This window comes from Pelobates fuscus, chromosome 6, assembly GCF_036172605.1.
Source record: "Pelobates fuscus isolate aPelFus1 chromosome 6, aPelFus1.pri, whole genome shotgun sequence".
Classification (NCBI taxonomy): domain Eukaryota; kingdom Metazoa; phylum Chordata; class Amphibia; order Anura; family Pelobatidae; genus Pelobates; species Pelobates fuscus.
The window spans coordinates 59,704,193-59,728,524 of record NC_086322.1 but is presented as its reverse complement, the minus strand read 5'-3'; the positions used below and the strand labels follow the sequence as shown (position 1 = coordinate 59,728,524).

Sequence of the window (24,332 nt, the reverse complement as noted above, 5' to 3'; positions counted from 1 at the left end):
AGGGGTACTGCGGATTCGCAATAAAGCTATGGGTAAGAGAACGTTCCACTTAAGTTGGGTTTCCTGACACATTTTAGCCAACTGGTTCTTTATAGTTCTATTCATTCTCTCTACCTTACCAGAACTCTGGGGTCTATATGCAGTATGAAGCCTCCACTTTATACCAAGCATATGAGTCAGTTGTTGTAGGCACTGATGAACAAAAGCTGGACCATTGTCCGATCCTATAGAACAGGGTAGTCCATATCGGGGTATTATTTCTCGTAGCAGGAATCTTACAACTTCTCCTGCTTTCTCTGTACGAGTAGGACATGCTTCTACCCAGCCTGAATAGGTGCACACAATTACCAACAGGTAACGATGTCCACCCGATTTAGGCATTACTGTAAAGTCTATTTGTAGATCGGACATGGGGAGTCCCCCCATAAACTGGACTCCTGGTGGCTTTACTGGTCCTTGTCTTGCATTATTCTTAGCACACGTTACACATCTGCGTACAATGGCCTGAGTCAAGTTGGACAATCTTGGTATGTAGAAATGTTTCCTGAGAGATTCTTCAGTACTGTCTCTCCCAGAATGTGTCCCGTTGTGATAATTTTGGACAATTTCTACCGCTAGTGATGCTGGTATGACTATTCTTCCATCTTCTAGCTGATACCACTTGTTCTCCAAATACTTTCCCGGTTCAGTCTTTAACCACTCCTCTTCTTGAGCTGTATAAACTGGAGTCCATTGGGACAGTGGAGTTGGTATAAGAGCAGCTATATGCCCCACATACTCCTGTCTTCCTGATTCAGCAGCACGCTTAGCTGCACTATCTGCCATCCGATTTCCCTTGGTTACATCACCATCTCCTCTCAGATGCGCTCGACAATGTATGATACCGACTTCTTTCGGCTCCCACACTGCTTCCAATAGTTGTAGGATTTCAGCTGCGTACTTGATTTCTTTGCCTTCTGAATTCAGTAGTCCTCTTTCTTTATACAAAGCTCCGTGGGCATGAGTGGTTAAAAACGCATACTTAGAGTCCGTATAGATATTTACTCTTAAACCTTCAGCCAATTGTAACGCTCGTGTTAGTGCTATTAATTCTGCCTTTTGTGCTGATGTTCCTTTCGCCAGTGGCCGAGCTTCTATCACCTTGTCTATTGTTGTCACTGCATATCCTGCATAGCGGATCCCTTCTTTCACATAACTACTGCCGTCGGTGTAATATTGAACATCGGGGTTCTGGATGGGAAAATCACGAAGATCTGGTCTACTTGAAAATACTTCATCCATTACTTCCAAACAATCATGTTGACTTTCAGTAGGTTGCGGCAAAAGGGTAGCTGGATTTAAGGTGTTTACAGTCTCTAAATGCACTCTTGGGTTTTCACACAACATTGCTTGATACTTGGTCATACGGCTGTTACTAAACCAATGATTTCCTTTGTAATCCAACAACGTCTGTACTGCATGTGGGACTCGTACATAAAGTTCTTGACCCAGAGTGAGTTTATCGGCTTCAGCTACTAGCAGGGCGGCTGCAGCTACGGCTCTTAGACAAGGTGGAAGTCCGCTGGCCACTGCATCCAGTTGCTTAGACATGTAGGCAACAGGTCTTTGCCATGATCCCAAGTACTGTGTCAATACTCCCACAGCCATTCTTCTTTGCTCGTGTACATATAAGTAGAATGGTCGTGTGTGATCAGGTAGACCTAATGCTGGGGCACTCATCAAAGCCTTCTTCACATCTTCAAATGCCGTTTGCTGTTCTTGGGTCCATAAGAAGGGGTCGTGCTCTGTACCTTTGATGGCTGCGTACAGAGGTTTTGCCAGTATCGCATAGCTGGGAATCCATATCCTACAGAAGCCTGCTGCCCCCAAGAATTCTCGCACTTGTCTTCTATTCTTGGGTATTGGTATTTGGCAGACAGCTTCTTTTCTCTCTGGCCCCATAATCCTTTGACCTTCAGAGATATGGAATCCCAGATACTTGACAGTTGGCAAACACAACTGAGCCTTCTTCCTGGACACCTTGTATCCTGCCTTCCAGAGAATATGTAGTAGATCGTGCGTTGCTTGCTGACATTTTTCTTTTGTAACTGCTGCTATCAACAAGTCATCTACATATTGTAACAATACACATTCTCCTGGGATAGACTCGAAATCCAGTAGATCTTGACTTAGAGCTGAACCAAATAGGGTAGGTGAATTTTTAAACCCTTGGGGCAGTCTTGTCCAAGTCATTTGGCGTTTTGAGCCCGTTACAGCGTTCTCCCATTGGAAAGCGAAAATACATTGGCTTTCTGCGGCAATTCGGAGGCAAAAGAAGGCATCTTTGAGATCTAAGACTGTGAAGTAAGTAGCCCCGCCCGGAATTAAAGCAAGCAGGTTATATGGATTGGGTACAACTGGATGTATGCTAACAACCGCATCATTGACTGCTCTTAAGTCCTGTACAGGTCGATACTCATCTGTACCGGGCTTTTGAACAGGCAGCAATGGGGTGTTCCAGGGGGAAGTACAGAATTTTAGGATACCATACCGTATGAACTTATCCAGATAGGATTGGATGTTCTTCTTAGCCTTCTGCGGAATGTGATATTGTCTTAGGCTCACTGGATAAACCCCATGTTTCAGTTCAATTTTTATTGGTGGAATATTGCGGGCCAGTCCTGGTGGGTTGTTCTCTGCCCAAACTCCTGGTATGTTAAACAATGTCTCATCACTCCTAGGGTTTTGGCTAGTCAACACTGTATAAAGTCGCCACTCTTCTTCCTTTGGTACGGATAAAGTCATAATACCTGAAGGTCCATTAAACTTTAAGGATGTTGTTCCATTTGGTAGGAACGTAATCTGCGCTTGTAATTTTGATAGCATATCACGTCCCAGCAATTGGACTGGACATTCAGGCATATAAAGGAATTGGTGTTTTACTACGTGGCCTCCCAATGTACAGAGTCGACTTTTAAGAACCGGTTTTTCAGCACTTCTTCCAGTTGCTCCTATCACAGTAATAGTCCTTCCAGATGGAGGAGCAACTAGATTAGTCACCACTGAATGTTCAGCACCAGTGTCGATCATGAACGCACTCCTTTTCCCCCCTATTGATACATCGACCATAGGCTCCGCTCGACCAAGGGGGATGGAGCCCGGTCGGTATCAATAGTCCTCCATGACAGTGTCAGCCAATCCTACAAAGTCCCTACCTTCTCTATCGCGGGACCTTTGCGCTGCTGGAATATACCTGTCTTCCCTAACACTTCCTCTGTTCCCATTACTCCCTCTATAACCATTACTCCCTCCGGGGCCTCCTCTACCTCTCGCTCTACCTCTAAAGTTTCCGTAGCCTGCCCTGGGTTGGTCTCTCTCGTACTGCTCTCTTTGCGGACATTCGTTCCTCCAATGCCCTTCTTCCTTGCAATACGCGCATTGATCCCTACTCAAAGGCTCCCTACTCCATCTATTATTGCCTCTATCTGGGCCCCGTTTATCTACGCCTGCGATCGCTACCGCTAGCATATCAGCCTTTTTACGCATCTTGCGCTCTTCCTCTTTCTTACTTTCTGTATCCCTGTTCATATAGACCTTATTTGCTACCTCCATTAGTTGGGTGATGGACATACCTGCAAACCCTTCTAACTTTTGTAGCTTGCGCTTAATATCTCCGTATGCTTGGCTGACAAAGGCGGAGTTAACCATTCGGGAATTGTCTGCGTCTTCCGGATTAAAGGGGGTATACAAGCGGTATGCCTCCAATAATCGGTCATAAAAGACACTGGGCGCTTCATCGCTTTTCTGGATCACCTCAACTGTCTTCGACATGTTAATGGCTTTCTTTCCTCCGGCTTTCATGCCAGCAATTATAGCGTCTCTATAGGCTCTGAGTTGAACCATATCAGCACCATTTACGTTCCAATCGGGATCGGTGTTGGGATAGTGTGTCGCGGCCCATGCTGCTGGATTGGCTTGGTTCAAAGCACGGGCTCTATCCTCTAATGCTTTAATGGCTGCTTGATTTATTCTTGTCCTTTCCTCATTGTTAAATAAAGTCATTAGTAACTGCTGGCAATCAGCCCATGTCGGATTATGCGTCTGTACTATTGAGGTGAACAGATCAGTCATAGCTTGTGGTTTCTCAGTATACGAGGAATTATGGGTCTTCCAGTTTAAAAGATCGGTTGTGGTAAATGGGACATATACGAAGACTGGGTCAGCGTGTGCCATTTGACCTGCGGCATCGATATAAGCTGACCCGGGATTCAGACGAAGAGGCATCTGATAGTGCTTTAATTGTTGGGCACCAGTCAACTGTCGGGTTTGGATGGGGCTACGTAGAGAGGCGTCAGTCATGGGTTCCGGTCGGGGAGAGATAGGGTATGGGGATGTGGGAGGTCGGTTTTGGGAAAAGGTCGTAAATAAAACACTTCGAGCCGAGCTAGATGAAGCTTGACCGGAAGTCTGAAGTGGCGCCAAATCAGGATATTCGTTTCTAATGGGGGTGGATTCTGGTTCCGGAAGGGGAGATTTAGTACGAGGGGGGGTGGATCCTGTACTGGAGGAGGAAGCGGAAGTGGATGAGGGTAATGAGGGGAGGGGTGCAGGACTTCCTGCGTTTGCGTCACTTCTTCTTAACGGAAAGTAAGGGGGCGGCAAAGGGATCTCGGACTCAGGGGGCGTGTCCAAAATGGGCCTAACACCAGTCCTAGTGGACGAGCAAGTCCTAGCTACCATGAGGCGACACTGCTCCTCGTGGCATGTCTGGAGCCATTTTGGCGAGTCATTTACGGCCTGTCTCCAACAGTCAATATAAGGAAACTGGCCGTAAAGTTCAGGCCTACCCGATACAGCCACGTGTAAGCGCTGTACCAGAGTTGGATCCAAACTGCCACGTGGCGGCCATGCCGCAACCAAAGTAGGCCACTCCCTAGTACACAAAGTGACCAAACGTACAGGAGACATCTTTACTCCAAAATCACAAACTTTGAATCCCTTTTTAAAATTCTTAACCATACATCCTAAGGGATCCGGAATCGTTGACTGCGACGCACCCATACTTAACAATGGAACGTCGTCGACAACGAATACTATACACGCGTACTATTCAACAGTCACACCCGTTTCCTCTGGCAACAGCACCACGTGGTACGGTTACCAAGTGAAACGTACACAATAACAATAAACACTCAGGGAATTCCCGTACACACACAGCTGTTACACCAGTCACTATATAATCAATATTATGCCCTTTGGCGTAACTATACAGTCACCCACGCTATAATTCTCTATATACGAATTACCCGTCTATAACACACCCCAGTAACATCGTCTTTTACAAATAGCGGTTACAGTACGGTTAGCATAGGTCAAAGCACAAGTTAAGGTCACAATACAATTATTAGTGGTTATGGTGTTAAACATGCAATGGACGACAATGATTAGTACTTATTATATAATGTCAGTAAATATACAGGGTTATGGTACCGTGCACTATAATACAGCAACACACTATTAACACTCTCGCTAGACGGCTGAGCTCGCGCTATCTAACAAGATATACACTTTACTAAAACAATCGTTAACACATTTACAATTCCCAACTAAACTATTGGCCAGTACCTTGAATGGACTACCTAAAACTATATACACCCGTTTTGGTTAGCCACACTGCCCAATCACCACATATATAGCGAGCTAGAGAACCGAATTTACACAGGCGCCTCTTAGTCGCACTATCAAAAGTCTAGTGGGTTCCAAATTTACACGCCTTCCCACTTAGCCCAGATAGGATGAGAACTAGCGAACCGAATTTACACAGGCGCCGCTTAGTCTCCCGGTCCCTCCGACCTAGCGAACGTAATATACACCCTAGAACGCTAGTCTAGACAAGACACCGGTGTCCGGCTAGGGCTATTTACACCAGGACCCCGCCTGACTAACCAAATCAAACGGTCTGACTAAAGAGCGTTCGATCGAGCGGTGCGCCTTCGCTCCTTCCCTCCGACAGAGGGGGCAGATACACAGATTCAAAACCCCTTTGGGCCTACCGCACAATCGGTATACCCCTAGTGGGTCCTGCCGTCTAAAACAGCAGTTGTCTTACCTCCTCGTTCCTGAACCTGAGTTCACACTCATCGACGGGGACACCCCAGCACTTCTCACGTAGAGGCCGATGATCTCCTGGACAACAGACCAGTGGCGCCGAGACGAAGGGAGGTCCACGCAGAAGTTCAGGGGTGCAGCCGTAGAGAACGTGGGCAAAGATAGACCGTCTCACGCCTCTGCCTCTCAGCTACCGTTGAACGATGAGCTTCCCGGCCAATGCACCAAATGATACCGGAGAAACTGACGGAAGCCAAGCACAGAGAGATGGACACAGGTTTCTTCAGGAAGGAAGAGATTCTTTATTGGATCACCGATCGGGACTCAGAGGGACTAGCGTCACCAAAATACAGCAAAGTCTGAGTACTGAATACATAGAGTACATTCCTTATATAGCACTGTAGCTCCTCCCACAATTAACTACACCCACACATACCCTTAACCTATTTAATAAATAGAGTCTAAACTCATCCATCCGGTCTAACCACGTGGCTCATCTGATACAAAGGAGAGGGACGCGTAATTCCAGTTCTTACATTCCTGCACCTGGTCAGTACAGTGATAACAGTATCTTAGCTACGTGTAATTAACTAACTGATACTACAAACACATATACATACATATGCCTTGTGGCAATCTTAGCCTGCTAAACTTGTATTTTACTGGAATTACATCACAGCTGTTTGTCTTCAGAACTGTGCAGATAAATAACAGGATCCTCACCACAAACCTGGCAAGACATCATGGCAGCTGTATTTCTACAACCTCTGGGATCTCTCTTTTCCCCTGCCCTGTTATCGACGGGATTTTATGAACTTCAGTGTGTGTACCGTGACAGGTACATTTAAGACACTGGGGCAGAGCCAGCACAAGTCAAACACAGCCATGGCCAATCAGCATCTCCTCATTGAATTGAATCAATGCATCTCTATGAGGAAAGTTCAATGTCTCCATGCAGAAGGAGGAGACACTGAATGACAGTGCTGCACAGTGTGTAGGACTGCCTTTAGGAAGCACCTCTAGCAGCCACCTGAGGAGTGGCCAGTGGAGTTATCACCAGGCTGTAATGTACACATTGCATTTATCTCTCTGAAAAGACAGTGTTTACTGCAAAATGCCTGAAGGGAATGATTCTACTCACCAGAACAAATACAATAATCTGTTCTTGTGACTATAGTGTCCCATTAAAGTGCCATGAATGTAACTCTAGGTGGAGCACGGGGGTGGTTAAACATGTGGAGCCAGTGATACATCCTAAGTCACTGGCGCTGCCCGATGGGGTCAACCGACCTAAGGAGGGGACCACCCACCTTAAAAAAGGAGCATTGCGCCATCGGGGTCACCCTATTAAGGACAGATCATACACAGAGACAGTGATCTCTGCGTAGTCAAAGTGCCCTTAGTGTAGTTTGAGCATTCTGGGGACAATCTTCTGGTGTCCACAAAAGCAGGTCACAATTAAACAAAGCCAGGAAGGTGAGACAAGACCCCAAAATCAAGAATTCCAAAGTGGACTAAGGATTGTTGAGAGGCCTGAGTATCTGGTTATGTTTTTACTGTTTATTTTAATGCACTATCGATGCGCTTTTAAAAGAAAAATGCATTAGTTCCAGCATTAATATTAACATTAACCAGCTTATTTCTATCAGGGGTTAGCAAAATTATACCTTTCTTATGGGTCTCATGAAAGGTTAATACAACATTACTGTTAATACAAAGACTGACATTCCTTAGTTGAGGGCTGATCTATAAAATGAAAATGATTAACACTGCAAAAACCACTACAAGTTTTGTAAAACTAGCTGATATATAGCAGGTACTAAACAATTCATTTGTGAGCAGGAAAACACCTCAAAAACGAACAGTTAAACCACATTAAAATTGACTTTTGTTTTCAACCATTTCTACTTGATAACCTTCACACTTTCATTTTCTTGTCAAGCCCACACTTTACGCTATTAAATTATGGAAAAAGCCATACTTTTCTGCTGAGTTTCATATGACAATATATTCCATCCGGAGTGTTAGCCACACTTTTAGAGTTTCATGTTGCCAATTTATATACAACTGGGTCACCATTACAATAGAGGGTACTGCATGGAGACAGTCTGTAGGATCTATATATAGATGATCACTGTAAATATAGAGTCTGGACCTTCCGAAAAGTGGACAGATCAACTGAAAATAACTTTATATTAAAGAGAAACAGCCACTTTTAAGTGACAGGCACTTTGTTATTAAATAAAAGTAGAAATGTTTTTAACCCCTTAAGGACACAGCTTCTGAAATAAAAGGGAAACATGACGGAATGTTTCCGACATGTGTCCTTAAGGGGTTAATTAAAAAAAAAAATGAAAATGATTTTGATTCGATTCAAAGCTGTATAGTGTAAATTCCAATATGTCCCATGATTCACTCGATCACAGTGGATGACATAAAATCAGAGTAAATGTAGCCAATACAATGTGTTATAGCACATCAGCTGCATGCCTTACACTAGTAAATGCATCAATGCATGCAGTGCCCAATCTTCTCAAATCCTGCGGGGCCCTGATCCAGTTGGCGCTGGCCGCATCCCTCTCTGTCAAATTGAAGGTTGCCAGTGGAGGAATCGTGCAGAATGCAGACTAGTGAACTGAAACATTTGTTGGATCTGAGGTTTATTACGGGTGTCTAAAGAGCGTATGTAGGGCTCCTAATATGTAAAGAATTGAGAGACATTGTGCTCCTTATATTAGGAGGCTCCAACCCAGTCCAACTAAAACACAGGCTAACTTAGTTAGGTACAGTGCTAGGCTTGGCTTACCAACCAAAATCAAGGCCAGTAGAATTGTCTTCCTGGGAGCTGTCAAAACCACTTAAGTAACCTGTGGTTTCATGGGGCAATGTCAGAGAAAATACCAAAACTGGCCAGTTCCAGGGACAGTGGCACAGAGAAGTGTAGGGTAGCTTTTATTTTTATAAAGAACTAAGTGTTACAGGAAGAAAATACATAGAAAATGTCTTACGACAAAGTCCTCCTGTCAATTTACCTTAATTCACAGTTCAGTAATTAAACCCCAAGTGGTTTCATCATTTGGTTTCATATAAAAAGAAGGTCTCAATTTTCTTATTAGCAGAAATAGAATATGTTTCAGCCTATTCGTGACTCACAAAGAAGAAACGCAATTGAGCCTTACGCAGTGGGAATTTTCAAAAATAGCAGGGAAGAACGTTAATGGGCTGGAGATATATAAATGGAAACGTATAAGTGCAGAGACATCTTCTAAAAATATCTGGGGGGGGGAAGGTGAATTCATGGACAATAGCGATTTTATTCTTCTTCAGTTTTAAAATAATATAATGTCAAGACAGTGTGAATGATCAGACGTGTAGACGTTGAGATCTCTCTAAAAAACCTGTTAAACTTTGATTTTTTTTTTTTTTTATTTGAAGCTGCAAGATGCCCCACTGGGTGCTCATTTCAACACCTTGTGAGTAGTTTTCTAAAGTATATGGTATTCACATTTCACACTTTATGGGGAGGGGACTGCTACATGTGTTGACCGATAGCCTGATAAACCACAGGATGGGTAAAGGGCCCCGGTGTTATGATACTTGGCCAAGCTTGATCCCATTCACTACACCAATACTAAGAGTCATGTCGTTCATTAGAGTTCATGGGGCCACATTATAATTTCATTGGCTGCCCCTCCCCAACACATGTTCTTAGACACACAGATATGTATTATCACACAGTCAATCATACATGCTCAAACACACAACTGCATGGATAGTCACCACCAGACACATACACACACACATGTACACACTTTTAGAATGACAGACACAGATACACATTTCCAGACCCACACTCACACACTACTAGACAGACGTACACACGCACATACATAAACACTGAGAGAAAAACACACTCACATTGTCAGATACAATCAGATCTAATGACACACACACTATTGCATATATCATGTGTTCCGTAACTTTCTTCTGCAGGTAGATGGTTTCTGCAAGTTCTGGGGTAGGTTGCACGGGCTATAACTGTATATCCAAGTTAGGAGAAACTACTACAATGAGTTATAATGGATATGGTGCTTAGAATGCCCCTTGATTTATAACACTTTTATCCAGTAAATGTGGCAAGATAAACTCTTTATTACCCTGGATTGCTTCAACCCAACCAGATCCTGTGGCATAACATACTTCTTCAAATATGTAAAATCTATGACCAAATTATACTTGACTTTGGTCTAATGAATTCAATATTCCACAATGCCGAAGGCTGTTCCCTCAAACATGGACACTCAAAATGAGATGGTCTGGAAGTAAAGTTAATTAAAATCTAAATTTGGGATGTACGTCTTGTAAACCACAAACATATAACTGTTCTGTGGGGTCTAGACAGCAGAGTTATGGGAAATTGTAGTAATGTAAATAAGCAACAGAATTCTCCAAACCGTATTTTAGCTTATATAGTTTCATCTCTATCTGCCAGTCTGCCCAAAACATCTAAGTAGAAGCATCCGAGGCTGACCATATGCAAAATGCATGAGTAACATAATATTTCAGGTTTAAATCAAGGATACATAAAGTGTGCCAAGAGCAAAATGACTCACATCAAGCAGGACACATACACATGGTTATTTACCAAGCCTCCCAACTGGCCCGATTTAGGCAGTACAGTCACGATTTTTGGGTCCTGTCCCACAGCCCTGACTTCAGCTATTGGGGACACCAGGGAATTGTCCCCAACAAGCATAGTGCAAGTACATCATTAAAAACATTTGTGCTGTGTTTGGGGCACTATGACACTGCAGGGTCTGCCCTCCAGGGTCTGACCTGAATGATGGACAAGAAGCCTGACATACATTCATGCCAGTTTGACCAGTCAGTACATTTTGCCACACACTATCTAAATAGACCTAGAAAGGAAGAGTCTAACAACCCAGCCAGACTCGTCAATGGCCAGACTCGTCATTGAACCCCCTTAAAAATGTTTTGAACCCAGTCAACATAATAATAATAATAATAATAACAAAGTATTTAACTAAAAATGTTATAGAAAAATTATTGAACCAAAACAATGAAGCCACATAAAAGCAGAAACCTGCAACACTCAATACAACTAGCCCATTAAATGAAACGATAGTGGCCAATTTAAATCTTTAGCACACTGGTCTTCAACCCTTACACATTCCAGAACTAACATTTCCTACCTAAATACTCCCCGACAAATTATAATAAAAAATATCAGTTAAAAAACCAAAGCATCAAAGATTGCTGTAGAAGTTTGTGTTCCCGTATTTCAAAGGGACTGTCGCCAACTGCCCACTCATTACTTGATCCTTGTTGTGCTACGCACCTTGCTCGCTCACCGATACTTTCCACACCTCCATATGGACAATTTCACATGTCCGTACTGCACCACAATAGCCTCCAACTCAACTTAAACACAATAACAGCAGGAGTTCATTACTTTAAAAAAGACAAAAAAAATACATACAATTTGAGCCTAGAGCATGGGCACTCCAGGTGTTGTGGGCAACGTCTCCTACAATGCTCTTACAGACATAATGCCATATGGCAAAGCATCATGGCAGGTGTAGTCCAAAATATCTGGAGTACCAAAAGGTTGCCTATTCCTGGCCTAGAAAGTCAAAGGTGGTAGCTCAAAACACAAAAAATAACATTTAAAAGGCAGACAGATAAAATAAAGTTATGTAAAGAATGTGCATCCTGGCAGGTCAAATCCCAGTGGCAGATAAACACATTATCTGTGTGGTATTGACATATAAAATCTATTTCACTATGTGTCAAGGGACGTCAGACTGGGTGTCTCCCGCACTTCCTAAACTCACCCTTGTAACATTAGTGCTGCTGAATTCAGCCTATTTATGAGTCTAATCTTTTGCTAGTGTTGCCACCTGGCTGGTATTTTACAGGCACAGCCGGGATTTTATGCTGTCTGTCTGGGGTCGGTACTGCACAAATAACAGCAATGCAATTGCACTTATATTTCTCTGCTGTGAGCAACAAGGCTAGGGGATCACATATGCTCAATTGTAGACCTCTACAGAGAGAGCTGAGATGCAGCAGGCAGCCAGCAGGGATTTGACAGTAAAGCGGCGCAGGGAAAGGCAGCACCTCTGCCGTAGTTTAGATCATTAACAGACAGCTCACTCGCCCCCACACATACACGCACACACATATTGCATATACATACATGGGTAGGATTCCAAGCACAGCCATGACTGCTAATTGTCTGGCAGAGCATAAGCTGGAGTGCCAGTGTTCAGCAATCACTGCTGTGGAAGGAACTCAATGATCAGTCCATCACGCTGAGAGGCGGTGTGTGAGAGATTTCATAAATCATATCCTTGAATTCCTCTCACTTTTACCATTTTCAGCTTTTTGTTGCTATTTGTCATTGGAATAGCAGAATCAAGATTAATAGGCAAGCTTTGCTTGGTGACCTTATATAGCCACACTGATGTCATATCCTACTAGAAGGAATGACTCATTAGTTCATTGTGATTCTGAATATTCATTAAAGGTAAGCATCAGTGCCAACAGCCCCGAATTTACTGGGACAGTCCTGCACATTCAGGTACTGTTGCAGCTTAGTTAGTTACTGGGGACCTGTCCCACAGTTTGGAATCTGCTAGGACTATTACCCTGAGCAGAGCACTTCAGCAGCACTCATGCTTGAAGGGGAAGGCTGTCTCTTAAGGGTTGACCCACCACTTTTACAGGTAGGTTTGCTCCCTTGGCGGCTTGCCCCCCGGAAGCTCTTTTTCCTGTCCATCTCTGTACAGTGAGGTGATCATGAAAGATATCTACCTGCCCTCTCCCAGTTGATATATTGATCCAGAACTTTTAGATCCACAGCGCCAGATTTACTGGAACATTGCACTGCACACTCTAACTATACATGTTTGTATGATGTATGTTTACTATACTTGTGCAAAAATTCATATGAAGCAGATTGGCCAAATCAAATCTACCTATCAATGACTAAGTCTCCACACATAATATAGACTGATTCATTCGGGTATGGATTATAAGTAGGGTTACCATATCCTCCATGTTTTCGGGGAGACAAGTAATTTTGTCATATTTGTGAAAACGCCTTAAAAAGGGTTGCCCTGCAGTATGTATAATGCATATTCTGCAGGATTCTTTATTGCCTAATTACTTAATCTTATACACTGTCTTCTGAATTCTACATACTACATGGCAACACTTTTCATGTGCTGCCCATCAATGTGTATACGTGATATGTGTCATGTGAAAACATGGTGGATATGATAACCCTAAATATGGTAACCCTAATTATAAGGGATATGATTCGTGGGAAACGACACAAACTATTTTTTTGCAGAAGTCTAATGTTTACAATTTAGTGCAATAAAAAAAAAAACACCCACATTTGCAACAAAAAAAATCATACGATGTTTATAAATATAAAAGCTCTATGAAGTAATTCCGAAGAATGTACAGAAATAATAAATTGTATCCTCTCTCTCGTCTATAGGTGAGAATGTGGCACAGCTCTGAGGAATGCTATCCCTCCCTGTCTTCCTACACATGCTTTGATTGATCTTTCTTAACTATTGTCTAGAGATGTTGATCAGTTAAGCAGCAAATATGCAAAGCAACATCTACTTGCATGGAATGTAGCAGCAGTAACAGATAACGATATTAATATATACTTCGGGAAAGGAGGCTTCCGCAAGAGGGTGAATAATGGATCAAAATCCAAGTTTGCTTAGCAACAGGCACAGGATCTGTGTACGTTTCTCAAGCAGGGTGGAATTATCCCCCATATATTTCATTGTCAATATACAGATAATGTAAAATTAACGCCCAACAAACCTTTAAAAAAATAAATAAACAAATCATCTTGCTGACCTGAATAAGCTTTAGTAAATTTGCAAATTGCCAAAAACTCTTTTGGCCATTTTCACTTCCATTAGGGCAAAATCCGGTGTTTAGTAAGTTACCTGATATTCATTGTTAGCTCAGTTTAGATCTGTCAAATTTTAAAAAGAAGTAATTATCCTAAAATTAATAATATGCATGCAAAATACATACACTGGGGTGTACTGGTCATCAATATAAATAAACTATATAAAAAGCAAATTAAGAAAAATAGGACATTTCCCCCCCCCCCCACCACATTTATTTATTGTGGTTAGTGGTTCTAATTTCCCAGGTCCAGGACACAAAACTGGGCCCTAATACTATTTTACTAGGTCTCCAAAGTCAGAATAAGGCACATCACATTCAAGCCCTAGGCTTGAATTGCTAAATGCAATTGAGATCTTCAAAACCTTGGGAAAAGTGTCACAAAGAATTAATTTGGTCATATATGTAAAAGTTAAAGAATGGCTAAGTGAGGTAATTAAAAAATTGAGAATTGGTCACTAAACTAACATGTATATAATTTTGTTTCCTATCAAAAAAGTCTGAGAAACAATGTTTTAGATTTAGAATTTGAACAAAATATTTTATTTACACGTGTTAATTTATCAACACACTCCCTGCTGTTTTCAGGCACGTTAGTGTTCATTTTTTTGCTGTGTTTTTTTTGTTTAGTTTTTTTGGGGGTTGGTTCAGTTTTCATTCATGTGTCATTTCAGTTGGAATTACGTCCATGCAATCATTTTGGGGGGGAAAAAGTGATTAAGACTAACCAAAATGGCGTGAAAATGGGCCAATCAGCATACTGCAAAATATATAAATAATAATGCACAGATAGGAGCAATTTCCATTCATTTGGTTCACAGAACAAGTGCGAAAAATTAACCAATACATGGAAAAAAGCGGAGGAGTAATAAGAAAATTAAAAAATCTGTATCTATATTTTTTTATATATTTGTAAAATATGAAATATAAAAATATAGATTTTTTTTTATTGCTCAACATTTTTTTTTTCCAATATTGGTCAATTCTCACTCGATCTTTGATTAAAATCAACATTTAGTGACTGTCCTCTAACCATCAATTACCTTTTTTTCCCATCACTCATCTCTTTTTGTTGGACCACAAACGGAACTCAGAATCAAGAAACAAATGAGAGAGTTTGTCGTTTGTCCGTTTTGTTTGTTTAGGGATTCCTCCATATAAGGTTTCAGAGTTCAGGTTTTCGGATGAATAGCTGATTGTCCAAAATTTGGCCAAATTGCATTTAGTTTGAAACCAAATGCTCAAGTCTTAAGCAAATAATTGTTTTTACAACTGAAAGTTCTGGGATGTACGTATAAATCTTTTACTGCTGTGAAGATCAGTGATACATTCATATATACATAATACTTAGAGTTTTATTGCTGTGGAGCTATGCAGTTCACTCGTACACACATACAGTTGTAATCAAAATTATTCAACTCCCATTAAAAATCATCCATAATTTACAGACTTTCAGCTGTTTGCAATGCACAAATCAAACAAAAGCAATTGAAATAGCTCAACACAACGAATGCTTCAAGTAGTTTCCCCAAATTCAACTGAAAATGCAACTTCTCCAGTCTCAAAATTATTCATAAGAATATAATCCCTCACAACAGCACAAAGATGCATAACATATGTTCTCTCAAGCACACCTGATGCAACTAAGCAATGGCTTCATTAGTTTCACCAGATGTGCTTGAGGTGAAACTATTAAAATACCTGAACTAGGTTGGGGTTTGTTGAGTGTCATGTTTGACCGCATGCAAGAAATATGGCTAAGTCAAAAGAATAGTCTACAAGGTTAAGAGAAGAGATCATCGCCTTTCCCAAACAAGGAACAGAATACAAATAGATAGCGAAGGCACTGAATGTTCCTAGAGACACCGCAAGAGGCATAGTTTGCAAGTTCAAAGTTGAAGGAAAAGTGGTTACACTACACTACCTTGACAGGGCAGACAAAGGAGGCTATCAAAGGCTACAACCAGATTTCTGAGAAGGCAAGTTGTGAAAAACACTTGAGTTACTGCAAAAGACGTACAGCAAGACTTTGTGTCAACAGGCACTGTGGTTTCAGTAAGCACAGTAAGGCCCATAGTTTCCATGCCAGAACTCCACACCACTACTAACCTCAAAGCATAAGAAAAGGTGTCTCTAATATGCTCAAAATCATAAATAAGACGTTTTAAGATTCTGTTTTGTGGAGCAATGAACGTATGAATGAATGTATCAGGAAATCCTAGGAGAAACGTCATGCCATCTGTGACGAAGCTGAAGCTTGGGCGTCATTGGACCTTCCAACAAGACAATGATCCCAAGCATACCTCAAATTCCACCAAGGCTTGGTTGCAGCAGAAGTCCTGGAATTTTCAATAGTGGCACAGTCACCTGAATCGAACACCATAGAAAAACTCTAGTGGAATTTGAAGAAAGTGGTTGCAGCACGCAAACCCAAGAATATTACTGAACTGGAGGCCATCGCTCATGAGCAATGGGCTAAGATTCCTCAGGAACGATTCCAGAAGCTGGTTTCTGACTATGCATGTCATTTGCAGCTGGGCAAAACAGCAAAATGGTGCTCTACTAAGTACTAAAGATGCTTGCCGTGAAGCGGTTGGATAATTTTGAGACTGGAGAAGTCATTATAAGTTGCATTTTTTGTTGAATTTGGAGAAACCACTTGACGCATTCATTGTGTTGAGCTATTTCAAATGCTTTTGTTTGATTTGTTCATTGCAAACAGCTGAAAGTCTGTAAATTTTGACAATAAACCTGATTTTCAAAGGGGGTAATAATTTTTATTACGACTGTATCATTGTGTGTTGTATAGCTGTGAAGCTCTGCTATGCACTCACGCACGGTGTACATAGCACATATACTAACAATCCAGGAAAACAACTTTTAAGACAGGAAATTGAGACCATCTGTGTAACCATTAAAAGCATCTTAGACAGATTTGAGATAATTAACTTGAAAATTTGTTATTTTTGCAAAATAACAGCAAGTCTAAATTTCAAAATAATATGTTTAGCATGCTACGGGAATAGAGAAGATACTCACTCTCTCATCGTACATGTACAGTGTCAGTGCCATCACAGGCCTACTAAATGCAGCCCATCTGAATGATGGCACAATGTTACTCTGGGTAAGCTAAGATTGATTATATTAACAGATTCTCTAGAAAGTAAGAGATAGATCTATAGATAATATGGACAGATTCGATAGACAGACAGACAGAGAGATAGATAGAATTTACACCATAATGTTACTGTAACATTCTGAGCCAGGCAGATGCACAAATGATTAAATTTCCAAGTGGTTTTAATTATGTATCACATACATGTAAATGGGTGTGCGTGCTAAATTCCGTAAACCTGTGACAAATTTTGGCCAAAGTGTCTAATGTACTTTTACCACCGAGCAATAACGTCAGCATCAGAGGATATACTTTTGACAGCATGGACTGTCTTTTCTTAAATTCTCCTATGCAGTAGATTTGTATAGCGTATCCTAGCTTTTTCTTCTGGCTTTCCAAAGTGCAAAGTGGAACACTTCAACTGTGCCCGCAGACCAGCAACACATGTTACGAAACAACTGAATTCGCACACACCTACGTTTTTTTTATAGCATAGTAGAACGGCAAACAGGGAGAAAAAAAAATGGCACTACTGCATATCTCTCAAGGCCTCCACCCTTAACTTCTCTTCAGACGCGCCTACGCTGCCACAAACATTACAGAGTAGACCAAGCAAACACGATAATCCGTGTCGTTTACCATTCACCGGTATTGTAATAAATTATATAAACAAGCAACGCTAATTCCTTGAGTGTTATGGGATGTGCAAGACGCTGCGGAACATTGTGTCACTCACCCATCGAGCAGTTAATCCCGACAAGTTTAATGCACTGCTGGGTCACTGACCATTTTTAGAATTTTGCGTATCCATCCTCTATAAACACACCAACACGAAAATAGGGAATAACAACTATAAAAATAAATAAAAGAACTAAGACATTGCACCACGTTGACTGGATCCAGTTTCATTTCTAGTTCCACTGCCTATAATCTCTTTACAGCACCCCCTCCTTTGATTGTGGCCTGCGCACATGTTCTTATTGTCTATTGGCTAAAGTGCTAAGTCTCTGCCCTTAAAGGACATTATAATTGTTTGTGTACTCAAGATGTCCTCACTTCTGCACATTAAGCAAATGCAGAAGCGCTTGTAAAGCCCTCCTGTAACACAGCAGCAATTAAATTAATTGTAAACTGGAGCTGCAGCGTTAACGATCTGTATGCCAAGCTACAGAGCAACCCAGAGCCCATCTCACTGGCATGTAACTGGTTCAAACTATAGAGGATGGAAATGCATAATCAGCAATGTAAATATTAGACATAGAGTACATGCACGGGTGAGTGCTTTCTGATCCATTGTCTGATATTTGCTTAAAAAAATATTTGCTTAAAAAAACTTGACCCAGTGCCCAATTCTACAAACTACAGGCATTGTACATAGATCAGGTTTGTTTTTTTTACATTCTCTCTTTATACCTGATCTATTTGCTTTGACAAACTTCCAGGTTTTAGTATACAGTCGAGTGATAGCCTTGTGAGAGTAACCTCATTAAACTGTTTAATCAGGGATACAGAAGACCTGACAGGGGTTTTCGCACTAGCCCTTTGCTTTTCAAACACATCACTTCTAATGGACATGCATACATTAACACGTTAGCTGCTGAATGGCCATCTTTTCGCCCTATCTTAGCATGTGTGTGATCCAGCTGAGAAGATGCATGACTGAAATGAACCATAGCAGGAAATTAAGTATATTCTAATATACAGGCAGGAGATACAATGTGTATGGTGTGTGGTTCCCCCCAGATAAATTGTCTCTAATTAATCAAATAACTTTGTAGAATGTGCTCACATTCCATCCAATACAAATCATGTCTAAATATAATAATATATGGTTACAAAACACACAGTACTTGTTATAGATGGATGGGTGTATAGATAGATATAGACAGACATATACACATAGAGATGGATTGAAAGACAGACAGATATATATATATATATATATAGAGAGAGAGAGAGAGAGAGAGAGAGAGAGAGAGAGATACAGACAGAAACACATAGAGATAGATTGAAAGACAGACATATATATATATATATATATATATATATAGAGAGAGAGAGAGAGAGAGAGAAAGATAGACAGATAGGCAGGCAGACAGACAGATAGCTAATGGTTGTTGCATTTAAAAAAATATATATATTTGATGATATGGCAGCCTACATACCAAAACTAAACCATTAGCTGAGAAAATACCCCCTGTCACTTTAAGGTGCCTCTCTCTGCAGTAATTAACCCTTCAGGCACAGGATCCACCTAACCTAGACACTTAGACCTGTGTCTCCTAATGCTCCCATACAGCCTGCTAATTCCCTCTGCTGCCCCAATACATGCACTATCCATCCTGTGTGTGTAATTAGCAGGCAGATAGGAGGATACAATGTAACATGACAAGACACAGAGGGGGTGATTTATCACTGCACAGATACAGATAGCACACAGGAGGGAGAGGAGGCGCACAGACCATCACAGGACGGGTGGCACTGGTGATGACAATAACGGGGTGTACCTTCAGTCACATAGTTGTGGTCCCTGAGAAAGCTGTGGTTAATTTTCCGTGTGTCTACGTCCTCGCCCATTGACAGCAGGGATTACTCAGCATGCCGGACCGCACTGGGTTGATGGTATCAGCAGAGGTCGTCAGAAGATCACCACCATCCATACTGCCACTGCCTTAGCAGGGGAGGGGGCCACAGCAAGCCACTGAGCACAGCTGCAGCATCATTGCATGGGCACAGCCAAAGCCAGGCAGGCAGCAATGCAGCACAGGCAGAGCCAGGCAGGCAGCAATGCAGCACAGGAAGGCAGCAATGCAGCACAGCCAGATACAGGATGCTGGCTGGGGGGGCTGGTTGGCACAATACACCCCTTCTTATTCTTCTTCTTCAGACCAGTAGCCCTCCTTCACCCCTCTCCTGCCTGCCAAAGGTGATGCTAAATGAGGCCACTGCAGCAAAGGTAGCCTGGAGACAGGGAGCAGTGTGTGACTTGTTGGGTACCACTGCTGTCATAAGCTTCTGCTGCATTAGAGCTAGCTCCTCCCTGAGAGCTTGTTCTACTCCAACCACATTAGCTCAGTGCCTGCTGCATGTGATCTGGGAAAGTGAACAGGAAATTAGACTACAGGCTAAATGCAAAGGACTCCTCCAGCCACTGTGTGTGCATGCTCCACGCAGGGAACTTTGCCCTCTTCCCCTTCTATAGATATCTTCCATCACAAGCATGTATATCCCAGACCAATGACTTAGGGATGCAAAGATAAAAAAAAAAAAAAACATTAAAAAAAACACACACAGTCTCTCTCTCTCTCTCTCTTCAGATGTCTTAAATGACTGCCTGTCATCACATGCAGCCACTAATACCTACTACAGAAGATCAGCTTCAGCACAGTCAGATACAATGTATTGCGGCTACTGTGCTGACTGTCTGGCTTGCTAGAAGTGTGCTGACTGTCTGGTTTGCTAGAAATGTGCTGACTGTCTGGCTTATTACTGTTCAACCCATCACATTATTCTTCAATATTATATCTCTTTAACTGTAATTTATCTTTTTTTCCCCAATTGCATTTTTATTGTGTTTTATATCATTCCTGATTTTTGCACACATAGCATTCTTATAGCAAGTTATCACGTCACCTGTATGACATATTACATGCTAGTTTTTTTTTTTTTTACATAATATGATTAGAAAATAATAATATCTCCATTGAAACAAAAAAGTTATTTTTCAGCTGTAAGGAGGTATTTGGAACAAATGGCATAGGAAACATGTTAAATAACTTGTATTCCTGAAAATGCAATAATATTGTGTAAGAAAACAAAACACATGTATGTACTTATCAGCCTTATATAATATATAGCCTAATATAATGCAAACCCACAGTAACTCTGAATGTGTGCAGAAGAAGTGCTCTAGATGGAGGCTATAAATGATTGGCCCAAGGATGTATGTAGTAATATGTAAAAAAAAAAAAATCATGTGAGAGGAGCCCAAGTCCCCTTTCCTTCCCTGTCTTCTTCCTACACCCACGTGTCAGAATTTCCCCAGAGCACCTACAGTCTATATAGGTAAGTAATAATGCACTGGTAACTTTAAGTTTTTGGATATATATAGGCACGGTGCATAAAAAAACTTGTAAAAAGTTTATGAAAATAAATATATTGAAATAATAGTCCTGTACTTCCAAGTAAATAAGTGAAAATTATTTTAATATATTTATAGATAGAAGGGTGGCTGCAATAAACTTTATGGTATTCACGTTCTAAACAATTCTATATTTATGTATATATGGGTAGCCTAAAGAAATACAGATAAAGCACTTAAAGGGTCACTAGAGTCACTAGGAGAACTACAGCTTATTGTATTTGTTCTGTTGAGTATTATCAAACCTTCAGGTTTTTTGCAGTAAACACTTTCAGAGAAAAGGCAGTGTTTACATTACAGCCTTGGGATAACTCCACTGGCAAGAGGTAGAGGTGCTTCCTGAGACCAGGCTGCACAGTGTACAGCACTGCCATTCAGTGTCTCCATCCTCTGCATAGAGACTCTGAACTTTCCTCATAGAGATGCATTGATTTAAAACATCTCAATGAGGAGATGCTGATTGGCCACGGCTGTGTTTGGCTTGTGTTGGCGCCTCCCCGATCTGCCTCCTTGACAGTCTCAGCCAATCCAATGGGAAAGCATTGTGATTGGCTCAGAACACCACGTGTGATGATGTCAGCCAAGCAGGCAGATCAGGGGCACAGTCAGCAGCAGCAGCAGCAAACTGAAATAAATGTATGATTTTGCTATGTTTAGTAGGGGCAAGGGGGATGGGGGGTGGGTGGGAGCAGAGGGGCTAGATGGTGGTTCTAACACTATAGGGTCAGGAATACATGTTTTGTTCCTGACCCTATAGTGTGCCTTTAAGCTTGCTTTATGTGTCTGGACTCATATTTGTGATAGTTTATATAAGTATTGGTGTCAATAGAAATTGGTACTTTTACAATTGGGGCTTAAACATATCTTTGGTTGTCATTCAGACAGCAAGGGAGGTTTTCTTCTTCCGTTAGCTCCTCAGGCAGGCTAGAGGGTGCCTGCCTCTCCCCCTTCCCAGTGTACTGTATTACAACTCATTGAGAAGCATAAGAAAGCCGCAAATGCTTGCATGTGATTATGCTTCTCTAAGTCACTGAACATAGACTTCTTATTGAGAAGCTTCTGATTGGTGTATTCCACAGCACAGCCTGAAAGTATAAGGGAAAAAGGGGAGGGATTGCAAAGGCTGCAGACAGCAAGTCTACAGTTTGTGCAATCTTATTTTTTTCATATACCCCCAAAGAAAACCTGAAGACAAAAATACATATATGTTATCTTTGTGGGTATATATCTACTAATTGCTTAAAAAAAAAAAAAAAAAACACACAAACATTTTTTAATTAGTTTTTCTCCTGTAGCAACAAGTGACCTTAAAAGAGATACAAGGAGATCCAAATAGTGTAACATTGTATATATTACAACGCATTAAAAAAAAAAAAACTCTCCCTTGAAAGGAACCCTTACCTTAAAATATTGTGATACTCGTTTCCAAAAAAACACACAATAAGCATTGGTGTACAGTAGCTGTAAAAATTTACCGCCCGGTCCTCCTTTCATACGGATTCTGGCTGTAGATACTCAAGCCGGGGAACGATAACTTTATCCAGGAGGGACGCTGGAGCTAGAAGCCGCTACTCTCGTGTCAAGCTTCAAAAATGATATGCCGCTCCCACCAACGCGTTTCACCCGTACCTGCGGGCTTTCTCAAGATAGTGCGGCGGCCACCCAGAGCGCTCTTGTATACGCTCATGTTTATCACGCTCATGTTAAGTGCCAAAAGGCCTAAAAAGTCCAACCTTGTCTTTCCATGAAAGGAACTCCTCTTTTTTTTTTTTTTTTTTTTATTTGTATTTTATTGAGTTATCATGAATAAAGCAAAACTTTTCCAATTTATATAAGTGTTTTGCAAACGACCATTTAGCAACCACTAACGTGGGGCAGGTGGATAGAGAATATACAGTGGGAATCTGTCATGAAATCTCTTTTCATGAAATCTTCAAGAGGGGCTGCACTTCACATAATTTAAATCAACTCATTAACAATACACAGTGTAATCATCAGTATAATCGTAATATAACATTAAAAAAATGAATAAATAAAACATATTTGATCAGTGAAGATAGACTCAGCTAAGAATCAGCGTTAAAGGAAGTTTCTTATGTATAGCTGCTTTTTCATATATTTATTTTTATATATACTTTTTATTTTTAACCATCTGCGTTGCGCTCTCTTGGTTATTGATATATATTACTCAATACCTACTTTATAATTAACAATTGATTTCATTATGTTTTCATTCATCTAAGTATTCAACTTCACACCTATTGATTGCATTTCCAAGTTTCACACTTCGAAGTGAAAGTTAATAAATGTTCATGTGCAGGATTAATGCTTGCTTAGTAGAATCAAATAGTTCTATGGTTTGGCTGTGAACCCTGTTTCCCAACAAGCGTCATGACTGACCAAACTGCGTTTAATCATTCTGGCATTTCTGTGAGAAACACCCATACAAGAAGACTTGCTTGAAATCACTTCTCACCACATGGTGCTGGCGTGGTTCCTGTTCACATGTCTGTTAATTATGTCCCTGGGGCAGTAATGCCAAGAATAATTAGATGCAGACATGCATTCTAATCAACAGAGCAAAAGGACAAATTATTGGTGGGTCACATTAATCTGATTGGGCCCCCTTCAAAAAAACAAAACACACACACACAGACACACACACACACACACAGACACACACGTAAAAGAAGTGTATTTTGCTATTATAAACAAAAAATACAAAATTTGGATTAATAATTTTTTTCACGTTGTAGCAAATGCCATCATTTTTTTTATTGCTACAGAATGTAAATGATAAGATATAAATTGTTACCCCTTTGCAGTGCATATCCTGACTTTCCCTTGCTCCATGGGACAGCCTTTTTACCCAGAAGCACCCCTTACCTGCTAATTCCTTGTTGCACTGCTTTGTTCTTGCACTTGATGACAGGGTTTGTGAATACTCACTAGCGCTTACATGCTATTATCAGCATGATTTTTTTTTTTTTAATAATTTCAATGCTTTCCTATGGGGAAAAATAA

At 41.1% G+C, this 24,332-nt stretch overlaps 1 protein-coding gene across 3 annotated transcripts in view; it reads right to left on the bottom strand.

Moving 5' to 3' along the window:
- Positions 1 to 20,195, bottom strand: part of PPP2R2C (protein phosphatase 2 regulatory subunit Bgamma) — a 128,208-nt gene extending 108,013 nt beyond the window's left edge. For all 3 annotated transcript variants that reach the window (XM_063457767.1, XM_063457764.1, XM_063457766.1), the window contains exon 1: positions 19,675 to 20,195. Coding sequence is in view for 2 of the 3 variants with exons in the window: in XM_063457764.1 (XP_063313834.1) it covers positions 19,675 to 19,744 (70 nt within the window). In the remaining variant the exon portion in view is untranslated. The remainder of the gene's footprint in view (positions 1 to 19,674) is intronic.
- Between the last annotated feature and the right edge of the window lie 4,137 nt (positions 20,196 to 24,332).